The sequence below is a fragment of the Thunnus albacares genome, chromosome 18, assembly GCF_914725855.1.
Source record: "Thunnus albacares chromosome 18, fThuAlb1.1, whole genome shotgun sequence".
Taxonomy (NCBI): domain Eukaryota; kingdom Metazoa; phylum Chordata; class Actinopteri; order Scombriformes; family Scombridae; genus Thunnus; species Thunnus albacares.
The window spans coordinates 13,179,324-13,204,685 of NC_058123.1; the positions used below are offsets into that span (position 1 = coordinate 13,179,324).

General features: G+C 38.4%; 1 protein-coding gene across 3 annotated transcripts in view; it reads left to right on the forward strand.

Annotated features, from left to right (window-relative positions):
• Window positions 1-25,362, forward strand: part of eng (endoglin) — a 44,027-nt gene that overhangs the window by 4,189 nt on the left and 14,476 nt on the right. For all 3 annotated transcript variants that reach the window (XM_044333558.1, XM_044333556.1, XM_044333559.1), the window contains exons 3-5: window positions 13,341-13,483; window positions 19,658-19,771; window positions 23,904-24,072. In XM_044333558.1, coding sequence (XP_044189493.1) covers window positions 13,341-13,483; window positions 19,658-19,771; window positions 23,904-24,072 — 426 coding nt within the window. The remainder of the gene's footprint in view (window positions 1-13,340; window positions 13,484-19,657; window positions 19,772-23,903; window positions 24,073-25,362) is intronic.

Here is a 25,362-nt window from a genome sequence, read left to right on the forward strand (position 1 = left end):
ACTTAATTACTCCTTAGCTTACCGCCTTGGACTGTGTTCTGTGTTCATGCATTTATTTGCCTTTGGACAAATGCAGTATGGTAAATGTCAATGGATGAAGTGACATTGTACATTTAATCAGTACTATAATACTTGAGTGGTTATACACTGCTGTGTAATCCTAGATGTTTCACTGACACATTTACACACTGTTACTGTAGGTTGTTCTTATGCCACATGATTGAAATATCAGTACTGTTGCAGCCCGAGGTACAGTACCTTCCATTAAAATCGTATTATCTGACCAATCTGCTCAATTTAAAAACTGTATTGCTGATGTAAAATGCCGGGTGGCTCAAAGCCTTCTTCGACTAAAACAGAGTAAAAAATGTGGTTATCTCGTTAAGCCTGCAAGACTTTGTTTCTTGTGCCCTTCTTAAGCTACAGGAGAAAGAACCCAGACAGGACTTTTAATCTTACTCTAAAATTTGACATACAGATAAGTCTGGTTGTGAGATCCTGTTTTCATCAGCTCAGGATCAACCACTGCCTTTCAAACCTAAAATCACCCATGCTTTCCTCTTACACCTTGATTATTAGAATTTCTTATATGTTGGGATCAGTCAGCCCTCTCTTTCTTGTTTACAGCTTGTTCATAATCTCTGGACAGGTTTCTGTCAGGCTCCAGTAAAACAGACAACATCACACTGGTCTTAGTTTCACTACGCTGCCTCCCTGTGAGGTTAATTGTGTTTAAAATTTTGCTGTTTGTTTTGAATCCCTTACATGGTCCAGTCTACGGGTTTATCTCCTAGCACCTGTGGTGCCACAATTTGTCTAAATCCCCTTAGTCATGGTATTTGTTTGTGCCAAGATCATGCAGGCGGTGATGCCTTTGCAAAGGGGGAATCTGTTCTCCCTCTACGTTAAGTCAGCTGAGTCCCTCCTTTTTAATAAAACACACTAAAATCTTGCATTTTCTTTCTTTCCTTCCTTCTTTCTTTTCTTTTCCATTTTTGCTTTGACGTTATTCTTTTTTTAATCTTGATTGTTCCAGTCTTGTGCACTACCACAATGCAACACTTTCTTGCAATCATGTTGTTTAAAGGCATTTCATGGAGTTTTTAATTTGGCACCTTTCCTTATGGACCTTATAACACTTGCTACATCTGGACTAGGCAACATACATGTCCTCTAAATACATGTTTACAGAGGTAAACATGTATTTAGAGGACATGTAGAGGTTAATAATTAGGTTCTTCTATAAAATTGGCAGACTCACAAGTGACAGATTGTCCCAAAAACATGTATATTTCCCACAATGCAACCTGATAGTGTCTTTTAATACACCTTCTCTGCCTGATAAACACCAGGCTCACACACTCAATTTGTAACACATGCTTTCTGTTATGAATTTGTAGTCTCCAAGCCCAAACTGAGATAACCCCTAATGACATCATCAGAGTTATTTTCTGTAAGGCTTTTAAATTAAAAATTTTGAGCATACACATATTTTTCCCAGGTAGCATTGCTTGGCTGACCTGCCTTTGAAAGACTTCCAAGAAATGGAAGCTCTCAGATTCTGTCTATCTAGCTGCTTATTACATGGGAGGTAGTTTTGTAGGAAAAGATTTTCAAAATTTTGTTTCCAGACCACTTTATAAGGGCAAACACAATAACCGCTACCACTTAAACTGACTGAAGCAGTTGGACTCATAAACAATTATCGATGCGTCCAACTGAAGTCTTCGTATTTAGGGGTTTTATCCACTATGTGCCTAGCATTTCCTGGCAGGGAAATAGTGTTCAATATGCCCCATGCTGCAGCAACTTTCCCAGTGGGAGCCAGGCATCATGATGTTAACTGCCAGACCTCCTGCTGGATTTTGCCTACCCCAGAGTCTCCCGCCACGGGCTGTAGGAAAGTACAAAAGTGATTAGCGAGCCCCTGGAGAACGAGGCAGGGCTGTCTGAAAATGGATCTTAAAGAGGGAAAGAGAGTGAGACAGACAGACAGACAGACAGACAGATAGACAGACAGACAGACAGACAGACAGACAGACAGACAGACAGAGATAACAGAATTCATAAAGAGCCTTTCATAGAGACAGTGAGGAAGTGGGGGGTCAAATTTCTGTGACTGTAAAAGAGCAGATAACTGCTTCAGAAGGAAGATGTGGGGAAAGAGAAGTAAATAGGGGATTAAAAAGACAGAGAGATAGGAAAAGGGACCAGACAGAGATAAAAAAGGGGGAGATATGAAGACCAAGTTAAATTGTAAGTTAGAAAAAGTGAAAATGTAAGACTTTGAGTAATTAGGCAAAAGAGAAAGTGAGAAATATACATAAAGAAAACACAAAAAAGAGAAATTTGTTGGCTGACAGAAATGGCGTGTCAGGGATTTAAAAAGAAAAAAAAAATGGAAAGAGATGACAAAGGTTTCTCGGAAGGCATGCTGTAGTAGAATAAAAAAAAAGCCCCTCATGTTAAAAATGGCGTTGAGAGTCAAAACAGTTCACTTCCCCTGTTTTACTGGAGTGAGCCAGCTCTGCCTGCAGTCAGACTGGGTGGCAGGGAGACGCGACCACTTGTCGCTGCCTCAGACCGATTTCAATCTCCTTCAATGTTATGCCCCTCCCAAATAACAATCCATTTCTGCCTGCCTTGCTTTTCCTCTGTTTGAACACAGAATGCAGTGCAAGGGAGCCACACTAATGCTATGTTCCTCTCTTCTGTTTGTTCCCACATGACGTCCACTTACTGGTTATATAAATGATGATATGTAGGAATCTAAAAGAAAAACATGACAATAGAATGACATATAGTGTAAGTCTGTTTTCAGTTTTGAGCGCTGATATGTCTGATCTATTACCTGCTCTTGTGTTGAGAGGATCCAGTCCCCTGTAAATGCTGTTAAGCAGTAACCCCTTACAGAAAACACTGTACTTTTTGGGTTATTTATATAACTGGGTTAAAATGGCATTCCAGCATTGCTTTAATTGCCATCTCCAACACGAGCACCAAGCCTGATTATAAATAATGTAAGTACAGGGGGTGTTTGGTATATCACCACTTTTAATGATATAGATTTCAGATACTGGCTCTTTGGTGTGTCTGAATTTCTCTTTTACGTCACCAATGCTTTTCATTATGCCGTTGCATGAGCACTGAATGGCTCATTAGTAGTGGGTGAGATAAATGCCTCGTCAGCATGGCGACCACTTGTGCCCATGTCAACATGCCTGCTGTCTGTGCAGATAAGGCATGGCATTATGCACTCTTATCTCTAGGTCTGTCTGCCCATGGTCAATCGTGGGGTCTGCACAAACACAGGACATGTACCTGTACATTTGGATGGAATTTGGAGGGCATACTGCTGACCTACCTATGACTAGTCACCTATAATAAGTCAAAAGTGCTCAAAAAAGGGTCAAAGAAACTCTAGGGGGGCTTCCGATCTCTGGCTAAATGAGAAATTATTTTACAATATAGACATTAATATCACTAAAACCTTATTCACAAGTGACTTTAATTGATGAGGATATTATTATGCTGGGCAGAATCAGCCCCTTAATCCTCCCTGACAGAACAGTCATGAACAAAATGTTCTCAGCTAAAATGTTCTAAAAATGCTTCATATCATGTTTTTGCACGAAGGAAGAGCCTTTTGCTCTGAACTTTTCTCTCGGCCTAAATGATATTCCAATAAACATCATCATTTGTGGAATTGATATTTACCCCAAATAACATTTTAGAGAATGTTAATGCAATTTATTCATGCTAAGTTCTTGGCAATTTTCTTTAAGAGAACATACTATCTTTCTGCATAGACATAACCTGATTTCTAAAGTGATCTGTGCTTTACAATGTGCAGCTTGCAGTTGAGTGTTGTTTCATGGCAGAGCCTCTGGTTTCAAGCACTGGGTGGGTAGTTTTCCTGTTGATTCAGGTGCCACACTGGTCAATCTGTATTTAGAGAGCTGAAATCTCTCTCTGATGTCTGTGTGTGTATATGTGTGTATTTGTGCAGGATGTCTGTATGTTTGATGTGATAGGAAGAATCCTCACTGGATTTGGACACTGGATTTTTCATTTGCTTATATTTCTGATATGTCAGAAAGCAGAATGTGACTCAAAGAAAAAGCCTTGAGACATTTGACAGATTATTTAAATCTGCTCATGTACTATAACTACAACAAATCCAGCAGCCATACTCAGGATACTTAATAATCTTTTCACGCTGGAGGGAATAAACTTACATTTGTCAAACAACTCTCCCTAGTTGAGACACTTCCATTAGCCAACAGTGAAAATGAAGTCTTGCACTTGAAGCCGTCTCATAGATCTCTTAGAGATTCTGCTTATTCAAAAGATTTCATGTTCTTAGAGGCCCAGCAATTGTTTTGAGACACATAAACTACAGTTTTGTTCACATAGACAGCATAATTGAAGTCTTTGAACTATAGATAAGTATCACTGATGTCAATAAACTTTTAACAGCATCAGAAAACATTCAAATGTTAGATGTGGTTGTTGTGGGAATATTAAATGATTTTTTGGAGTGATACACTCTCTAATGCTGTATTTTGCACTTTTGATGGTGTTTCAACCTTTTTGTTTACACTTTGTACCTCTAACTTCACTCACTTAAAATATGTCAAAATTTAAAAAAAAAAAAAAAATCAGAGCCGTCATTGCTATGCTGCCCTCATATCAGAGCACATTAATATTTACTGGCAAAAATCAGTCAAGAAAAACAAGCTAATCTCTGTTGGTTCTACACGAAGCATATGTTGTGCAAAGCTACATCAATCTTGAATGATTGGGAGCAACCACTGTGCAATGAAACTAACACTTCAATCTGCTTTGGCTGCATGCAGTTAGCATGAAACTTGCTAAATTAGTTTATCTATCCACCAATTAACACTCAGATGATTAATTGTGTTTTGCTAGTGCTCTTTCAGTGTTACTGGTGGAAAAGTAGCCGCATAAGCAAATAGAAGGGGCAAACTCAATAACTGATGGTGTCTGGAATATAACAGATAACCTGAGGGTCTGTATATGATTATATATTTTTCATGCCTGCAGCTACTATCCATACAATCAAATGATCTGCATCAAATTATATGGAATAGCTAATTACTAGTAGCAGACAGGGCATAAAGTGAGTGAGTGAAAAATGGAGGAAGTGAGCCATAGACCTTCCATACGCCACTGTTGGACTTGTTGTTCTGCTGGCTTCCGACAACGATGAGACGACGGACAAATGGCTCCCAGAGGTGTAAACAGAGCTAGTGTGAAGACAGGCTGTCTCCAGACCCGCTATCACATCCTCAGTTCCTCTCCAGCAAACACTGGAGCTTGCAAAGTTTGGCACACAGGCACACACACAACAAGTGTTAAGGCAAGACTAATCACAACATTTTTTTGATAGAATTTCAGGACTTAGGAGAGGGAGGTGAGATGGTAAGGAAGCTTGTGTGTTGTATGGAGTGTGTAATGTGTAGTATGCAGGGGTGAGAGGCCAGGGGACAGTGCAGGCCCCTGCAGACTACTGATAAGAGCTTGTTTACCTTCCTGTGGATGGTCAGGCCTCAATCTGCAGTTGCGGAAACGCTGGGACAATAGGTGTGTGTGTATGTGTGTGTGTGTGTGAGATTGTGGAGTCGAGAGAGAGACTTGAGCCAGCCTTGAAGCTCCCTTTTCCCTGTCCGACTAACTATGATTGGGCCGCTGACCCCTCCCTCCCCCTTCCCCATCATGACTCCGTCGCCCGACCCTGGACACAAACAGTTTACTCTATCCCAGGGGACCAGGGGAGACAGTTGGTCTTGACGTTGTCTGCTGTCAGGGTTTCCCTTTCTGTTCTTTTTTCTCTTTCAAATGCAGCCGTGCTCTTTGGCTACAAGTTCTACAAGTCTTCGTTATGCACCTAGACTCTAGGCAAGTAGCTGACGCTCTTGTCCACAGTGACTTACAATGAGGGAGGGCATGAAAGACAGGGCATGAAATCAAGCTGGCCTGCTCGCTCGCCTGAAGTAAGGGAAGAAGCAGCTGGTTATTGGGCTGTAGGTACTCAATCCCTTTAATCTAAATCAACGTTTAGTTAGTATGAATGCTCAAACTGAGGCAACAGTGTTCCTCACAGGCAGGCAGCTCTAGAGATCTTTAGTCTACTGGTTAGCTAACACAAACAGTATTAACAGTAACTACAAACCTTGTCTTAAAATTTAATGTATCAAAATTTAACTCATTACATATATTCTTGGTGATAAATGCAAATTAGTGATAAATGTATTTACAAACACTCAAAATATGGAAAACCTAACCTCAGCAAATCACATCAAACAATCTCAAGCAAATTTCTTGGTACTTTGACTTTTTAGAAAGCTTAAGAAATTCCCATTGTATTCCCAGAATGCTGTGAGTTGTAATTTTAGTAAAGGTCATTTTCATTTCTGCTGACCGATGACATGCTGACACTCCAGAATATGTCCAAAAGAAGAAGTGGTAATCAGTCAGTTATTAAAAATGAACTTTGCATACGTGTGTAGTTCTGCTTTTGAGGTGTCATAGACAGTCAGGAGCCACACTGATTCATTTCCAGGGCAGACAATGTGACTCCTCAATTATTTTTTGTCTAATTTTGTCATGTATAAGTAGCTTATATACAGAGGAAGTAAAGCATCTATACTAAAATACACTGTACCACATGAAAGTGATGATTTGTTAGTGACAGAGTGAGGCAGGACAGGACAAAAATCATTGGATAATGACAACAGTAAAACTACCTTCATATGAGAATAACTGGTGAGATACAGTACCAGTTAAAAGTTTGAACACACCTTTTGATTCACTTGAATGAGAAAGTGTGTCCAAACTTTTGACTGGTACTGTATATAGTTTAGAATTTAAGGAAACCAATTTTGTTTTGCTACTTCTGAGTATGTAAATAGCATGTACTGACAACAATTTAATCTCCTTGCTTAAGGTGTCTGTCACCACTCTGCTCTCAGCCTCTTGTGGTTTTCTACTTGCAGCTCTCCACTTTCTCTCCTCCAACAGAAAGAGAAAACTAATTCCAGTTTGCTTCATAGGATTGGTTGAAACAGAGGCATTTTTTCTTATTACCAAAATGTTAACAGAGTGTGGAACAATGTGGTAAATGCTACCTTGAAGTTGGATTATAGGCTGTTAGCATACTGTGGGATAGTGCTCTGAGTGCACTGCTCACAGTACACTCACAGCACCTGCAAAGCATCTTTTGTCTTGCTAATGTCTCCATGGGTGCCCTCATTATGAAAACTTACTTCCTAACTTAGCGTAGCATAGCTTCTTAGCTTTCATAAAAATATAATGTCATTTGGTCCACCTAACTTTCAAAATATAAATTTTCTCTTTTGGATCCATGGACATTCTTTAACATTTGTAACACATTTCACATTTACATTTTTCGGCCATTGTTAAAGTCTTCTCGATAAGTTTAGTATACTTGTTGGGTGGTGCATGTGCGCCACCTAGCAAGGCGCCACAGCTACAAACAGGTCAAGACAGATCTGACAGCTTTTGCATGCATTTCTTCTGAGAAGAAGCAGAAGAAGAATAAGGAGAAATACAGGATGTTAGCAGTGTGTAGGGCTACTTTGATCCCTATAATGATAAATCACCTCAAAGTCTCCAGTAACGCCCAAGCACAGTCACTGGCCCTAGTGCAGCTATGGTGCACTCTACATAATTATGTGGGTCCTTCGTGGACAGTGAAACTTAATTTAGGAGGTTCAGGTTGGCATCCGGAATTAATAAAATTTTTACAGTGTTTTAATTTAAGCTTAGAAACAATGGAGGGAATACTTGGATGCTCTCAGGGCCAGTCCATTACTGGGATGTTGTGGGTCAGCCTAGTTGTAATGTATAAATCTTTTATTCAGTTCTGTTCAGCAAAATATGGGAATGAATATAATTAATACAACAATAATGTAATATTACTGTCAAAGTACAGCACCCTTATTAAATGCACCAGAGCATAATGGATGATAAAGTTTTTTTTTAGTTTTTTTTTTAGTTTATTTAACAGGGAGCACTGCCCCTGGTTAGGCTTGGTTAGGCTTTTTGAAGTTCGAATTAAACCAGAGTGATTGAAACAGAACATAATTCATGTCAAGCTGATCATGAAATGTCTTACAATGGTCACAATAGTGATGCTGGCTTAATGGTACTATGCACAGTTGAACACATGCGGAAAACAGATGTCTGTGATTTGGTAAACCAGTCTCCAATCTTTTTCTTGAATGCCCAGGAGGTTAAACAAGCAAGAGCAGATGGATGCTGGACATGTGAGGGAGCCAGTTGGTAGTTTTTGTCTCCTTGTTAGTTGGGGCTCCAAGGTGCTGCAGATATTCAGGAGAACTGCCGAGGCCGGTTTTAGGTGCATCATACTGTAAATCATTTATTAATCGCTCTCAGATTTTTGCATAGTCCACAAAGATGTCTTTCTCTGCCTTTCTCCAAAAGCAGCTTCACTAGTTGCCAATTGTTCATTATCGATTTTGGCTGCACACTCATTAGTCTTAATATTATAGTTAGCTATATTGTGTTCCCAGTAAAACAAAAAAGTGCCAAATAAATCTATTCATTTGATCATAGTGTTGTTAATATGTAACAAAAAATAAATGGAATTAGTCTGTTTGGGCAAATGGATTGATTCCCATTAAATATGAGTTGCACTAAGAATTCAAACAAAGTTTAAGATCAGATGTGATTATATGCACTTTTCATGAATTGAGGCCATTTTCTGTCCCCCCAATTCCCTAATGGTTTCTATTCACATCTCCCCCTCATACCTAACATCTAAATGGAAATCACCAACAACCATAAACATGTCTTCTTGGAATGGAAAATGGAGGGGACTGATATAAGTAGATAAAGAAGACAGGGAAAGGAATGGTACTTCTATACCTCATTTACCAGCAAACCGCTTAGCGAGGCCATTGGCATTTCCTGGGTCAAGAGGGCAAAATGAATGTTCTTCATATCCTATGGTGACTCGTAAAAAGGAGACCAGTGACACATGCATGTGCACACACACACACACACACACACACACACTCTTACGCAATCATTATGATTTATACCAAGACCTCTCGGGTGACAGTCATGGGCCGTTGACTCTGTCACAGCAGAACAAGAGAGAAATAACTTTATGGATGTGGATATTGAGCAACAGACATTAACACAGAGGGCCAGAATAACAGGAAACCAGCCTTGACCTCCAGGGTGAGGGAGGTAAAGAGAAATGGCAAAGGAGCAAGGATGGCTCTCAATCTTGATTTGCAAGAGAAGCTGTAGACCAAAGCTAAGAAACAGTAAAGATGTTGTTCCACAAATGATACAACCACCCCCTTCCCCCCATTACCTAATAAGTTCCAAATGTGTCCTTGGTTTGACCATTAAATAACACAAAAATGCAGTGGTCAGATTACTCCCCCATAAAGGAGCAAAGATTACTTTCAAAACATTCAACAAACTCTAATATGCAGCATCTGAGATATTGTGTGAGACAAACTAATTAAGAGCTGAAATTTTGAAAATGACATAATTGTGATCAAATTAAAATGAGTCACAGATGTTATGAACAAATAAATGAATTTAAGAGTCCATAATACCAACCCAATTTCATTGTGGAGGCAACAAAAGCAGGAGAAAGAACTGATTATGTAAGATGTTCTAGCTCCCCTTTTTTGCAGTCATTTGTTGCATTCATCACTTTCTATTCTGTTAAATCTTTATCTCTGTCCATCCTCCTCCACTGCTATAGTGATGACATTGCCTCAACGAAGGTCTTTGATTAGTGCCGCTTCTAAATAAGGCACATCCTGTTGACCTTCCAAACTTTGCCATTTCCTATTAACCCTTTCCCCTGTATTCCTCTTTCTTTCTCATTTCACTTGTTTTACTCCACATCCCCTCTCTCTAAGGGATTGTGGCCGGCTGGGTAAACAGACCAAATACATCATAAAAGTCAGTGGAGCAGTATGTCATGCAACATTGCTTACTAAATTAGTTGTTTGTGTCATGATATCACACTTGGTTTCTCATATGTCTCAGCAACAGCTATTTTGCAGCTGATCGAGGCATACATGGTGGATTCCTGGGTGTATTTTACTTATATGCATCTTGCTGTAGATATGCCTATCTAGTGATTAGGTGCAGGACAGAGTAATTCTGACACCATCCATTCATTAAGTTTTTTGTATTAAGTCTTCCTAATTTCTTGGTAATAACAGGCTAGTGTTAATTTCAAACTAGTGATTTACTAAATCGGTTTACACCACTAAATTTAAGAAATGTCTTAGCTGGTAAAGACTTTTGTAACATGTAAATCTAGGAAACAGATGTTGCTAGGAAAATCTGTAAAGCTGTCCAATCAAAAGTAGCCTCGAGCCATGGAACCGAATGTTAATCAGAAGAATCAGATCTGTTATCTCCAGCCAATCACAGCTGCTCCTCAACCAGTGAGTCTCACCATGCCTGTTAATGAAGCCCTCATAAATGCAAGATGTTCAACAAGATTGTTTTAAACAATTTTATTACAACCTACAATTTGGAAACCTTTCACCTAGCTTTGTCCCCCCAATTATATGTTTTTTAATTCCCCCAGACTCACAGGTCATGGAGGTGGCCTTGCTGTTGATCTTAAAAAACATTTGAGATGAAGCCTCATCTCAGTGGAGAAACCTCCTAGCCTTGAAGTGCTGATGTTCAAAGTCAGTTGTGATACCCCCATCAGCTGTATTGTTATTTAATGTCCCCCTAAATCCAATAATACCTTCTAGTATTTATGAATCATTTAACCTGAAACAGCATGTATCACATCCCACACATGAACAAGGCCACACTCCTGATTTAGTTTGTACTGTGGGTTTATCTGTTAACTCCTTCACCTTGAAAGATTTTGTCTCTGATCACAAAACTGTCTTGTTCAGTATTGCCCTTCCAAGTAGCTGCTCCTTCCCAAAATGTACAGTTCACTCTAGCATCCTTAATGAGAGATCTGCTGATAATTTTTCCTCTGTTTTCTTTACTCAGTGTAGAGCTTAACTCGGTTTTATGATGTAAATGACTTGGTTGATCTGTTTAATATTTTATGTTCATCAGTTTTAGATTGCATCTCTCCCATTAGGGCAAGGTCAAGGTGCCAGTCAAATCCATCACCTTGGGTGATGAAACTCGCCATCTAAAAAGATAATTAGAAGAGCAGAACGAAAGTGGAAGAAAACTAACCTACAAGTCCACCTCCTTCATACGAGAGAGATATTGTCTGCTTATAATTTATTAATCAAAAAAGAGAGACTTACATATTTTACAAACCTCATAGCTGCAAAAAAGCATAACTCCAGAGTTCTTTTCAGCACTATTGATTGACTTGTAAACCCTGCTCCTTCAGCTGTTTCAGCCTCTTCTGTTGAAGATTGTGATACGTTCTTAACTTATTTTGTTAAGAAGGTTAGGAGTATCAAAGCCACCATAATACCCCCTACCTCATGTATAACTTCTCTAGATGCCTCCCCTACATTGTTGAATGAATTTACTATTTCCTAGAATAATCTGCTTGATATTGTGTCACCCATCTTTCTGTGGCATTGACACTCTACTCCCCAGATTTTTCAAAGAGGCATTAGAAGTCATTGCCTTTTGTCTTCTCTCTATTGTAAATCAGTCTTTGTCCTCTGGTTTGTTCCCAGACTATTTCAAACAAGCCTATATTCAGCCCCTTTTAAGGAAACTTGGCCTTGATCTGGCACTCCCTCATAATTACAGACCAATATCTAAATTACCCTTTGTCTCAAAAATTGTTGAAAAGGCTTTTGCTCAAGAACTACTGGAAGTAGTGGACAGTAATAACATTGTTGACCCATTTCAATCTGACTTTTGCCAGCTGCATGGTACTGAAACTGCTCTGTTGAAAGTTACTAATGATATGCTTATAAATACAGATTCTGGTCATCACTCCATTTTAGTGTTGTAAGACTTAGGCTATCGAGGCACGCCCAGGTCAAGTCTTTAATTTGTCCAATACATTGGTGTATGACCAAATACCTGCAAAACTTATGATCTTCCCATCAGCCTCAGCTGTACTTTGTGTTTTATGCTAATTAGCAAATATTAGCATGATAACATGCTAAACTAAGATGATGAACATGGTAAACATGACACCTACTTAACATCAGCATATTAGCATTGTAATTGCGAGCTTCAGCATGGCAATGTTAGCAATTAGATCAAAGAACCACTGTACCTAAGTACAGCTCCAAAGTTAGCATGGCTGCAGGCTCTTAATCTTGTTAGGTTATGACAAGGTAAAGTTTGAACTTATGAAGAGTTGGTGGAACTGGCTGCTGGGGTCCCCTGAGGTCCCAATCCATTAGTTGTAAGAGACATTGTGAGGTTGGGAGGCCTTCTAAGGTTTGGCCCTTAGGAGTAAATCCAGAGTAGAGACAGTTAAGCCACAAGCCAATAATGCCCCAGTCAGACCCTTTCATCTCTAATCAGCAAAAGGTGGGCCAGGAAAGAGGTCCCTGATTGGGTTGGAGAAGACATCTGACCCTTTACACTGTTTTCTGTCTCCTCTGTTCTTCTTGAGGAAAGAGGAAGTTTGCTTGAGAATATTTCTGTCCCTGCCAACTTCAGGCAGGTTAGAATGCATGCACATACTCACTCTAATCTAAAACAGTAGAAAACACACACACACACACACACACACACACACACACACACACACACACACACACACACACACACACACACACACACACACACACACACACACACACACACACAGCCCAGGTCAAACACCAGGCATTTATACCCAACCTCATTCATGACCGCACAGCCTCAGCCCGATTAATTCAGCCTCCAGAGACATGGATCCCCAGGTTAAACAGCAGGCTCATAGCAGAGAGCAGAATGAGCAGGCTTGATGGATGACTACAGCCTGGTATCCTGACACGTCTGATAAACGTGAACCAGCAGATCCGCTTTTAAACAATGTAGTCCTACCCACATATTTTACATCCATACTCTGAGACCAGGGAAAAGCTTTCACAATGACTAATAACAAATTCAGCCCCTTTCGGACAAGGAATCTGTAACATTCCTGGGTTCATCTATCTGTTATATAATGGCTTTTTGGCTGTACTGTGTGACAGGACTGTTTTGGATGAAGCTGTGATTTGCAATATTTGGCATTTGACATACAACTCTAGATAATGCAGGAAGCTAAGGTACATAGCAAGAGACAATTTTCTGTAACATGATTATTTGCTGCTGACACTGCTTAACCATTTGTACTTGGGTTCTTTCAGCCTCAAGTCCAACATGTGATCCAGTGGCGGTTAATGACAACTCCTTTGTCTACGTGAGAGAAATGCATATTGGCTGTTGGACCAGCTTCGTCGGAGAGGACAAGGCAGAGGTCCACATCCTTAACCTGAACTTTTACACCCAGGTAAGCATGTCAAGGTTATACAAATAAGAAGCTTAGCAACTGCTGCTAATTATGTAAATGTGAACAAGTGACAAATCTGCATGACATGGACAGTAATGTAAGATCCTATGCCTGTAGAATAGGAATTTTATAATGGAAAATACTCAAACATTTTGCATCCAGTATTTTGCAAACTTTACTTGTATAGCAATAAACTCCAGAAAATGAAACCCTCTTAATAGATCAGGTAATAATTGTAATGCTGAACTGCAACAGAATGTAGAAAGTGAAAATGTTGCACAGTCAACACAATCACAAAGTGTTAAGCTGTCAAACACAGTTTACTTGCTATTTAAATGCAATACACCATGTTCTGTCATGGCTATGTCATCTTCTGCTGGTAAATAATCCTTTTCAGTTGACAGTACAATATGTTAGGGCCAGAAGCAGTGTACAAGTCCACGCAATGCACACTCCTTGTATGCATGTCACACCTTTTTGGTAATGAAATCTGTCACTCACTGTTAGAAATAGAAGGAATCAGTTTTGAGCATAAAATTTATTTAAATTTTACTTTTGTTTATACAATTGGAGACGCTATCACATTTCAAGAAATGTGGCATAGCATTAAAATCTAGCAAAGCCAACTATGGAGGCTAACCTGTGTAATTAAGATTATGCATCTCTTAAAGCCAAACATAAGTAGGAGAATTTACGAAAGACGTGGAATAGATATTAATCCTCTCATTTAACTCTGAAAAAGGAAGCAAATAAGTGTAGTTTCCATATTATTGAAATTTTACTTTTATATAGACAGATGAGCAGCAGAACAGAATATAGGCTGAAATGCCAAGATGATATGGATGATCTGATAGCTCTGCTTTGTATTCTGATGCTGATTGCATGTTGGTTAACAAGGTAAGTGGGTCATGTGATTAGCTGTGGCGGGAAACTCAGCAATGATGGTTGGCAGGCAAGAGAAAAATGGCAGGTCTAGAATGACCGAATGAGAGGTTTGTATGCATAACACAGAGTGAATCAAATAAAACAGGAGGCAGAAGAGGGATGAAGGGTAGATATTTAACATGATTTTGTTGGTACATGTAACTTTATTTTGGTTTATATCATTGTTGCTGATAATATAATAAACCCCAAGCCTAATCCTTGAACTAGATAAGCCAGAAAAACAAACTTTCTTCCCACATTGTAAAATATGAAACATCTCCCGTTCTATTATCAGCCATATAACAAGCTCACCATTAGCAGATGCCAGACATAACAGAAAGATAGGGTTTCCTGCAAAGTCACAATTTTTTCTCTCTCTCTTGCTTTATAACAACCCAGCTGTGGAAGTTTCGCTGTGTGTTTAAAGAATTCCTTTTTTTCAGCTAAATAAACACACACCATAATTGCAGATTGTGCATTAGGTCATTTTGATTGTAAAACCTTTAGCTGTAGGGGGTGACATAGAAAAGTAACTCCAGAAAACTTTTAATCTATATGTTGTTATTGCTGTGCTAGACTCCATTTTTCACTGTCCAACATTGTCGGTCAGCTAACATTAGTCATTTCTTTATCAGTGTGTGCTGTTTGTTCTCACTTAGGGTTCTTTGTGTATTACTTTCACATAACTTGTGTTAAGCAACTGCTTTTTATTTTTCACTGTGCTGGTCGTTCTTCCTCATTTGTTAATGATTATGATGAGGGAGGCCGATGTGCAATGTGCATCACAGCCAAGACATTTTCCTCCAGTTGCTTTTTGGAAAGCTATAAAGAGTCCAATTGTATTTGTTCGCTCAAGGGAAGCCTTCAACAGTAAACTAAGCTGAGGTATACAGTATGTATATTCTTCTTTCAGAATTAATTCTTTTGAGTTTGACATTTAAGGATAGTGAAGTTCAGTTTTTGTGTTACACAAAGACCCATCAACATAAGTGTTGAAGCAATGAAGCAGACTGGCTTGACAAATTCCCAGATCTATAAGCAGTGTGTTTCCTCAATTTTCTTACTTTAGAAAGATGCTATATCAGATGTTTCTTGTTTTAACTAAGTTCTGTTTTGAATAAAAGTACTAACATTGTGCAAGCAGCTTATTGCCTTTGTCTTTCTCGAAGTCTGGGTTATTTGGCATAAATGTTGCTGAATTCTTTTAACTGTGTCTTTAGTATCATTTAATGGACTGCAGTGTTATAGCATATTTAATGGACTGGAAATCAGAAGAAAAAGCTGTTTGATGACAAAACAGATTTAAAGCATATTAGGAGGGAAATGCTCCTCTCACTCATCTTATTAGGCCTGAAGAGTAAAACCAGGCATAATATGTTGTTTGGGATACTAAAAGAGTAATTTCATTGCCAAAAAAAGCAAACAGTGCTGCAAGTTGTTTTGTAAAATAGTAGAAGTTTGTGGGAGTTCACAAAAGGAATTTGGCATGGGATCTGTGTTTTGCAATGGACATTGTATAGGGTTAGCATATCCTGTTCTCTTGTAGAACTATGAGTGGATGTTTTATCAATTTAAAGAAGAAAGTGGACATAAGATCTTTTAACACAGACCCCTTATCTACTCTTGACTGACTGTTCAGAACAGATTTTTCTTGTAAACACAGAGGAGGGGGATCATCTTCATCTCTTGCCAAACTGTCCAGTCAGTTTGGAGCTTTGCTCTTGCCTCCCCCTTTCTTTGTCCTTTAAATTTTCTTATCACTTTCTTGCCCATCCCTTTGTTTTTCATACTGATTTACAGCCTGCCAGAGACCGTTGACTCTTACAGTTTGACCGCACAGAGAATTATAGAGGGAGCATCAAGGGGCCGCACAGGCCAGGAGAATTCATAGGGAGGAGCTGCTTGTACAGGGCCCATTGATGTCACACACTGGCTTGGGTAGTCAGGGTCTTGGCACTAGGCCGAGACTAGACCAGCGGAGCCAATTCAAGTTAAGGGAGAGAGCCAAAAGAATAACTGGAAACTGCATCAGCAAAGGCCCTTCAAAAAATGCTCTTGAGAGAAAAAAAAAAGCCTGAAAAGGAAAACAATTGTATCTTGAAAGCACAGGAACAAAAGTAGAAAAGGTGAGTGATCAGGGTCAGCAGCAGTCATGATTCAGAGTTCAAAATGAAAGAATGAAAGTCACAAAAGGATGAAGGGAGGGAAACCAGACAGAGACAATGAGGCTCATTAGAAATGAGTATTTAAGGAAAGCACCACTGAGTTATCTCTGCAGGAAGCACAATGAACTCTGTAGGAAATGCCATTCATTCATTTACTGTATGTATGTGTAACACGATTCAGGTAAAAACTGAGTGGTATTTCTGTGAAGACATTGTGTTGTTACAATTCAAAGTCTTAGACTCCGTCTGTGATAAGTGGTCACAGATGTTATAATAATTCAGTCCTTCTTATGTTCCTTCTCTCTTCAGGGCAATCAGGCTTTATTCATTTTGTAATGAATATATTATGTGCTGAAGATGGAAGGAAAGTGCCTTATCAAAATGTGGTTACCTGCAGCTCTCTTCGCCATAGCCACACAGTATAGCACGCATTATAAATGCATAAGCACAGCAACAGATATGAGTGTGATGTTGTTATGATGGACACAGCGCAGTGCACGAATACTATATGCAGCAGCCGGCTCTCTTGGCAAGTTATTATTATTTTCATGCTCTGAAAAAAGGCAACAGTGAACAATGGTTCTTTCACAGATGATCCTGATTCCTAGTCCATTCAGTAATAAATGTCAACATCTTTTTACCTGGGATGGCATTTCCCCCTTAGGTCAGTTTTTAAAAAAGCAAGGACTGAACACATTTATGATGTGCAGTAGCCATTATGCAAAATCCACTCTGTACAAGACATTGATAATATGGTGTGTGTCTGTGTGTGCGTGTGTGTGTGATGACAGATCCCTCTGTCCATTCGACTCTCTCTTTCCAAATGCATCTGTGTTTTGCTCATAGGCAATTTGTCGGGGGTCTCCTTAGACCTAATTTGTTCTGCATGGGTCTAAAAATTTCCATAGCTCAGGCCTAGCTCATCACAATTCTCTTGGATCATGCTCAACAATATCAGGTTGCAAGTAAATGAATTTAATATTAGGGCTTCACACTGTTTCCTCAGCATGCTCATTCTCTCCCCAACAGAGCTAGCACTGAAAACAATATACCTTCAAATAAACATAACAGTATACACTATTTGGTTTCACAAATGGAGGAAAGCAGAAATTTGTATTTATGAATGTTAAATTCCCACAAAAGCCTCACACTGGAGAGATATTTCCAAGCTTTTGAAAAGCTGTTGTTCATTTCTAATGCATTGAGACATAAAATTGAACTGATTGCAAATCCGCAAGTCTTTCACTTTTCTAAACTCAATTATCTTGGGGCTATTACAGAAGTAAAAGTAATTAGAAGCAGGATTTATTGGAATTAAGTCAGTCTTGAAATAAATGTCTCTAAACTCAGACTTATTATTCTGCACTGAAAAGGTTTACTCACCACCACTTACATCCATAAGACTCAACAGCACCAGCTTTACCCCACGCAAATGTAGAGCACGGTAATTAAGGCTGATTCATAAAGTGACTGTGGTGGCGATTAGCGAATCACATCACCATTGTGTTACCCTCAGCTGAAATATGGTTAATGAGGTATTACATTATGTATTAAATTATGTTAATGGGTTTTTTTTATACAGTATATAACGACCAGGATCAGTCATGTGTGAGAGGACAGTGGATTGCATATTGTAAGAAATACTTAAAATAATAATAAAAATACTGTTCCCAAAATTGTTCTGAGTGAAACTGTAGGTTTCTCCAAATTCTTATTATTACTGTTATTATTATTATTAATGTCATAGCATGGTTGTAATTGTCAAACTGTTTTTGTCATTACTTCACAGTATTATCACACCGTTTGCCACAGTTTTAACATTACAGAGACATTAGCATAAATTAAACAATGCAGCTCATTGCATGTCAGTTAAATAATGACTTTTGATAGCTTTTAATTTCATTTTTTTTGTGTGTGTTGACTTGTGCTGCATAGAGAAGTAATAATAGAACCAAGCTCCATCACCCCATTAATGCCTGTGTCAATACGGAGACAGACAGCAAAGACAGCTTCCTTCCTGTCTATCTACAAACCCTCCTCAAGTGACTGGCACTGCATTTTCTGGAGAGATGCATGTGTTGACATTTCATAGTTGCAAAAACAAGGATACTTGTCATATCCCCCACTGATTTTGCAATAGGGTAGAAATGGAATCAAATGTGTGCAGAATTAAACTGCATTTGGAACTATTTTTAAGGTTGGTGTTGCAAGCAAATGTGTCTCTGCTCAGTCAGCTTGAGGTCTGTTCATTTAATGACACTGTGTCAGACAGGGAGACTTGCGAAATGGAGGACAGCTGTATCAACTTTCACACACAAAACAAATGCTGGCTTGAAATTGGCACATTGATTTTGTTTCTGTATGAAACGGTCATAATAATAACTGTTCATTGTGTTTGTATTCTTTCTGTATAACTACATGGTTATGAATTTTCCAAAATTCTCATATTTTATGTCACGCTCTGTAAAATGCATAAAACACATATTTATGATGTTTTTCATCAATCATCATCCATCATGGTAGTAAAGCCAAAGAGGATTTCATTACATTATTGTGTATCCAGTTGACAAGACTGCACAGATACTGTGCTGTATGATAACACAGTTAACAGCTATGTGATAGGAGCCAAGAAACTTTGTTTGAAGTACTCAAAACATTTCATGAAGTTTTTTTGTTTTTTGATTTTACTGCTTTGTTTGTATAACACTCGGCATGGTACACTTACCAAAGAAATTCATGATGGGCTCCCATATGGATGGTGAAGAGTGGTGTGTAAGGAGGAGGATGGTGTGAATGAAGACTTATGCAACTTGATTTCTCTGTCTTATTAATCACTCGCAGCGTTCCACCTGGAGATTTAGACCACTGCCAAACTCTCCTGAAACACAATCATAAACTCCAAACTATCGGGCTTCACACAGAATTAGAAGTTGTTAACTCATGAACCTGCATAAGCAGTACTGAATTTGCCGCTAACTAAATGACATATTTAAATATTTAAAAAATGCAGTTTGAACTTAATTAACCATGTAAATACAATACATGGTTGGGCTATTTTAAGTGTTTTGCTCTTGTTTCCTATCAGGATCAAAAGATATTTGAACTCAAGATGAGCAATGTCAACCCAATTAACCTAATCATCACATCACGAGAAAGTGCCTATGGTCTGCAGACCTTCAACACCAGTGTTAACGTTTATGTAAGTAATGTCTCTTTGTTTTTCTATATCAACTTTCAGGCTGTGTTCACACCTTGTGCTATTCAGGGTGCAGAATGGATTGATGTGTCTGGATCACTTGTGAAGGGAAATGAATTCTGATCATGCACTATATGTACCTTTATTTACAATTATTTGTTTTTGTTTGATTCCATTACCCAGCCTGCTATTGGTATAAGAGGTTGTTTAACATTTGCTAACTAACCATAAAAAATGAACAGACTGTGGGCACACCAGTATAAGTGATTTTTTTTTCAGTAATGTATAATTTTTAAAGTCCTCCAGATGTACTTAGCTCTTGTCTAGTGCCAGCTGTTTTACGTACAAACTGCTCTATGGGCCTGTTAAAAGAGACAGTGAACCATGTTGGTTCTCTGTAGACATTCCCCAGTGGCTGCTCTGCATGAGGCAGGTTATGCTTCTGTGTTTTTATTATCCATACTATAAAATCAGTAAGAGAAGTTTACAGTGGTCAGCAACGAGAGGGGCTGATGGCATCTGCTGTAAAATTAATGCTCTAGTGAAATTGGAGATTTTGACTTTTACACACTGCTGTCAGGTTCTATCTGTGCATTAAACCCAGGGAGACCACAAAACGACTTTCATTCAGCTGCTTGAGTGTGTAATTAAATAGAAGGATAATACTGTTATGTTGGCAAAAATGCAGCTTTTGACACGGTTTAGTCATTGTGTTGTGAGACTATTATTGTATTTAAACTGACATCGCTAATGACTCTAATACAGTGAATCAAACATTGAAACACACCTTGTTACTCAATTTCGTTTTAACAGATAAGTCTTAGAATATGTCAGAGACAGTTATCATCAACTAATTGACTCGTCTCAAACAGGAAAATATGTTAAAAAACCACTGAGGTGTTCAAATAAATGAGATTGCCTCAAACTAGATAAACTATTAACTAAATATGTTACAGAACACCTCATTTATAAATAAATAACATTAATACATTTAAGTTGTGGTTAAGAATATTGGAACTAGTATCTGTAGATAAGGAACCTTATCATTATGAATAGTTATAATAACTTTAATTAAACCAATATTTAAACTGTTAAGCAACTTGGGTTGTTAGTGAAACATGCCAACTAATCATCTATAGGTTACATTATTGCTGAGCATTTTTCCAAAGCGTATTGGTCTGTGAAGTAAGTAGTTTCAACCTCCTGTGCTGTTTTGTTGCACTATTGTGCCAACTTTATATTGCACACAGTAGTTTTCAGTGTCAGTTGTACTTTTGTACAAATGACTGCAGCGCTTAGTGTTCTCTTGATTGATGAATGTGTTTTTCTTACCTTCCTTGCAGTCAGTCACCGGTGTCAGTCCATATCAGCATGCTGGACGGCATGGAAGTTAAATTTAGACTGAAACTTCCTTAGGAATGAAAATCACAGTGAACAGTTTATCATCTTTATCTCTTTCTTTTGCGAGTTAAAACCTTTGCAATCTTGGATAGTTTTCAAAAGTCATCTGGGGAACACTAAATACTGATATATGAGAGTTTGCTGCCAAATCGTAACCTTTTAGACATAAGAAGCTACTAAATTCACATAGTCCTGTTCATGAAATTTGTCTTGCATATCAGAGTATATGATAAAGAAAACCTCTAAAGTGCAAAGCTGTTTGGCAGCTGACTAATTTCATGTTGACAAAAGAGTTAAGATGAATTAACGTCTACTGTGCTGATAACCTGTATGTTAATGTAATTTCATACTGACATGAATTAAAACTATTGGCTGCTGAAATAAAAAAAACCTGTTTTTTAAAGTTAGGATATGCTCAACACATAGTTAACATTATTGTAAACAATTTGCAGATGTAGATAATGTGTTAACACGTAAAAAATAAATAACTAAATAAAAGCTGACAGCTGACCAATTACAATGATGAAATGTTTATAGGAATGTCATCAGTTACTGATATGCTGACAGCAGCGTGATACCACATCCTGTATCATGTCCTGTTGAGGGCCTGGACAATTTTGGCTGTGACTACAGGATGTTTTCGTGGGATGAGCAGTATCACTGGGGGATAATAGTGTTTTACTGTAGATTGCAGTGTAAGAGAAACAGCATCTGTTCTGCATCTGCGAAAGTACGTCATCAGCGTGACAGCTTGGCTCTGTTTCACCATCACAGCTCTTGTTGGCTTCCCAAAGCTGAGTACACAAGGTTGTTTTTAAGATTAAAAAAACGTGTGAACAGCAACATTTTACATAGCCCTATCATTCGGTGTGATAATTATTTTTTCCATTATATTATGCCAAAGTTTGTGAGTTGAAGCTGAAAGCAGATTTTTCACTGTGTTGCATGCATAATACTGAAGGATACACATCATCTTCCATAGCATGATAGTGGAACATGGATAGTTTTTACAGTCATGAAGGTTAGGGCGCCTGTTATAGAGGCATCTATGCAAGGTCATTGATAGAAGATCTCAGTATGTCAGGTGAAAAGATGAAGCTTAGCATCTGAACCTCATACATCCATCCCAGGACAGACTAATGGGGAAGGAATATCAGAAATTTCTGTGATCTTCAGTAAACAAAGATGCTCTTTTCTCTCAAAACATCCTTGAACTTAACTGTCAGCCTGCAGAATATCAAACTGATTCCACAGTGCCTAATCTGAGTAAAATTCTACTGTAATCGTTAAAACAACTTCCCAATTTCTCCCCATCCTTTTTTTTCTCCATGGCCTTACCCAGGTTCTATCATGACTGGCTTTCCTTCTTGTTATTTTTGTAGATTTCCCTTCACGCTATTTTTGATCCGGTGTCAATCAAATATTCATGTAGAAAGGCCGATGACTCCCTCAGGCTTACTTAGCTTTCACCTTTTTATTTTTTGTTTCGCTATTTGACACAAGGACACACACACACAAATAGTCACACATATTTTACAGCTCAGGAGAAGGCTTTCCATTACTTAAACAAATAAATTCACACTTAATTCACACTAATAGGCTGGTTTCCTCTTTTTTACACTTGGACCTCATTTTGGTGAAATGCTGAGCTGTAAAACATTTGTGGTTTGTGTTCACCCGTGGTCCAACTGTCCATCTGTGGTTGCAATATTGTGGTTAAGAATGATGAAAAGACACATGGAACAACAGGCTGAATTGTTGAGTCATAATCCAGGATGTATCACACTGCCCATGTGTGTTCAATTTAGAGCTCAAAAACAGATAAAACAAATAATTTCAACAAAGTACAAAAAGCACACAAAACATGAGCATTTCTTACAGATACTTTTGGTTGATGATCTTATTGCACTGTCCTATAAGTATACTTCCTTAAGCAAAATTTGCTGTTCTTGAGTGTCGGTGGGAATAAGTGTTTACAATATGAAGAGACGCAGTACTTGTACAGCACTTTATTTTCTGCTTCTGCCTCTTGACCGCTGAAGAAGAGAAGAGCAAATGGGTATAGATTAAAAATCTGTTAAAGGTTGAGCCTAAAAAGGAAACTGGAGCACATGTTTTCTTTTTTGAATTGTTATTTATTGTGTAAATAAATTTTACATATGTCTACATGTGCAAAAGCCTCCTGCCTCTTTTCCCAATGCCCACCCCTGCCTTCTTATTCATGCAAAGCTTAATGTAAACTCCATTATTTCCCATTGGCTCAGACGAGGAAACAGCAGAGTCTAGTCGATGGGGAACGATGTATATATTTATACCTTGTATGGAGCCAGATTCCAGCCGACTGCGGTGACGCACAAAGCTAAAAAAGGTCCCATTTCCTGGCCCCACTCAGGAAGCAAAGGAAAGACCTTGGCTCCAACGGGGTTGTGCAACTGGGCTCGTGGACACTTAACCATAATAAACATTTCTTTTTAACAGGACCCTGCTGAGAGAATAGAGGGAGAGTTGGGTGGAGGGTAAAAAAAGTAATAGTAGAGAATGAAAGGGACAAAATTTGAGCAGACATGAGGTAAATATGAACAAATACAAAGCTGGCTCACTCAGTTCTGTGGTATATTTGTAGTGCGTAACAGACAGACTCATGCCTTTTAGGACCTGGGTGATTCTGACTCTGTTGTCTCTGGAAATTGTATTTAATGAAACTAATTACAATGACTTTGGCTCTACTTTCCAGATATCCAATGACTCCAAAATTACCTTATATCCTAAACAAAACCAAACCAAGATAGTAGACCTCCCCACTCAAGATGAGGAACTGGTCAAGTGGGCGACACAGAAGTTCGGGGGTGTGACTTCATTCACCACAATCCAAAGTCCAAAAGAAATCCACTTGACAGGAACAGGTGAGAATTATTGGTGTAACCTGGCTAATATTTTAAGGACACAATTTTAATACTGCAATTGTTTCTTCCTAAATACTGTAAGTCATAGGCTTAATTTGGTGAGCTGATGAGAGTTAATTTCAAAGTTTGTTAACATGCCAAACATATGATAGGAGGATACGTGTAACACAGCATTATAGGATTCCATCACATCACCACAATACTCTATAGTATTGTAAATAACTTTCTGCCTGCATAAGCATTTTAGATTTGTGAACCTTGGCACCCATGATTTTTTTTTTAATCTGAAATATGCTATCAGCAACTTTGTTTGGTCTAAAACAACATATTTGGCGCTGCTGAGAGAGAAGTAATTGCAGTCAGTGCACCATACAGTTTACATAACTCAGCAGCGGGGCACCAGTACAGTAATCAAGAATGGATGTAGTGCTGTTTCCAGAGCTCTCTCTCTAAAATTCATCATTAACCATTTATCTAAAGTGTGTTTGAAAAGCTTTTGTGATGAAATCACTGAGAAAACACTGTGCTTTGATGTTCACATTGCACTTAAATTGTGAAGTCCATACTGCACTGAAAATCCTTTTTTAGTGCCCACAAGTTCTACTTCTTAATTTTCATGGAAATAAATTAGATTAAAAAAAGGTTACAGTATGCCATCCACACACTGATTTCCAATGTGGCCGTCAGTTTATAGGACAATAAGCCTCAAAACTACACTCCTTATGCATTGTTTCTGAATAATGTAATAGTGCAACAGTTTTTTCAACCATAGATACACACTTACATAAAAATAAATGGGAAAGGAATCAAGTATGTTGTTTTAAAGTTTTTTTTTCAAACCACAAAACTAACAAGTATGTGATATTATAACTTATCTCTTATCTACACTTTAACGTAAGAGTGACAACGACAATGACAGACCCCATGCTGTTTAATATTTGCAGTCTTCTATGTACTGTATGGGCTAAACACCAGCTGCCATGCAGCCTTTGTCCTACAAGGCACCTTAAACCAATGAGGGAATATACAGTCTAGTGAAATATATCACTGTGTATAGTATGCACTTAAAGGTACCCTAGAGTCTTCGACCTCTAGTAGAGCTATTGAGCAGTTTTTTATGAGTGCTCAGGGAAGAGGAAGACTGCTATCTCGTTGTTGTGTTGTTTAAATTATTCACCCTGACCGTATATTTTTATAGTATAGACAAATTGCATTTGATCATATAGGAACCATCAGTTCCTCACTTAATATTTTCATCAATGTCAAACTCATACTTTTCACATTTTATAT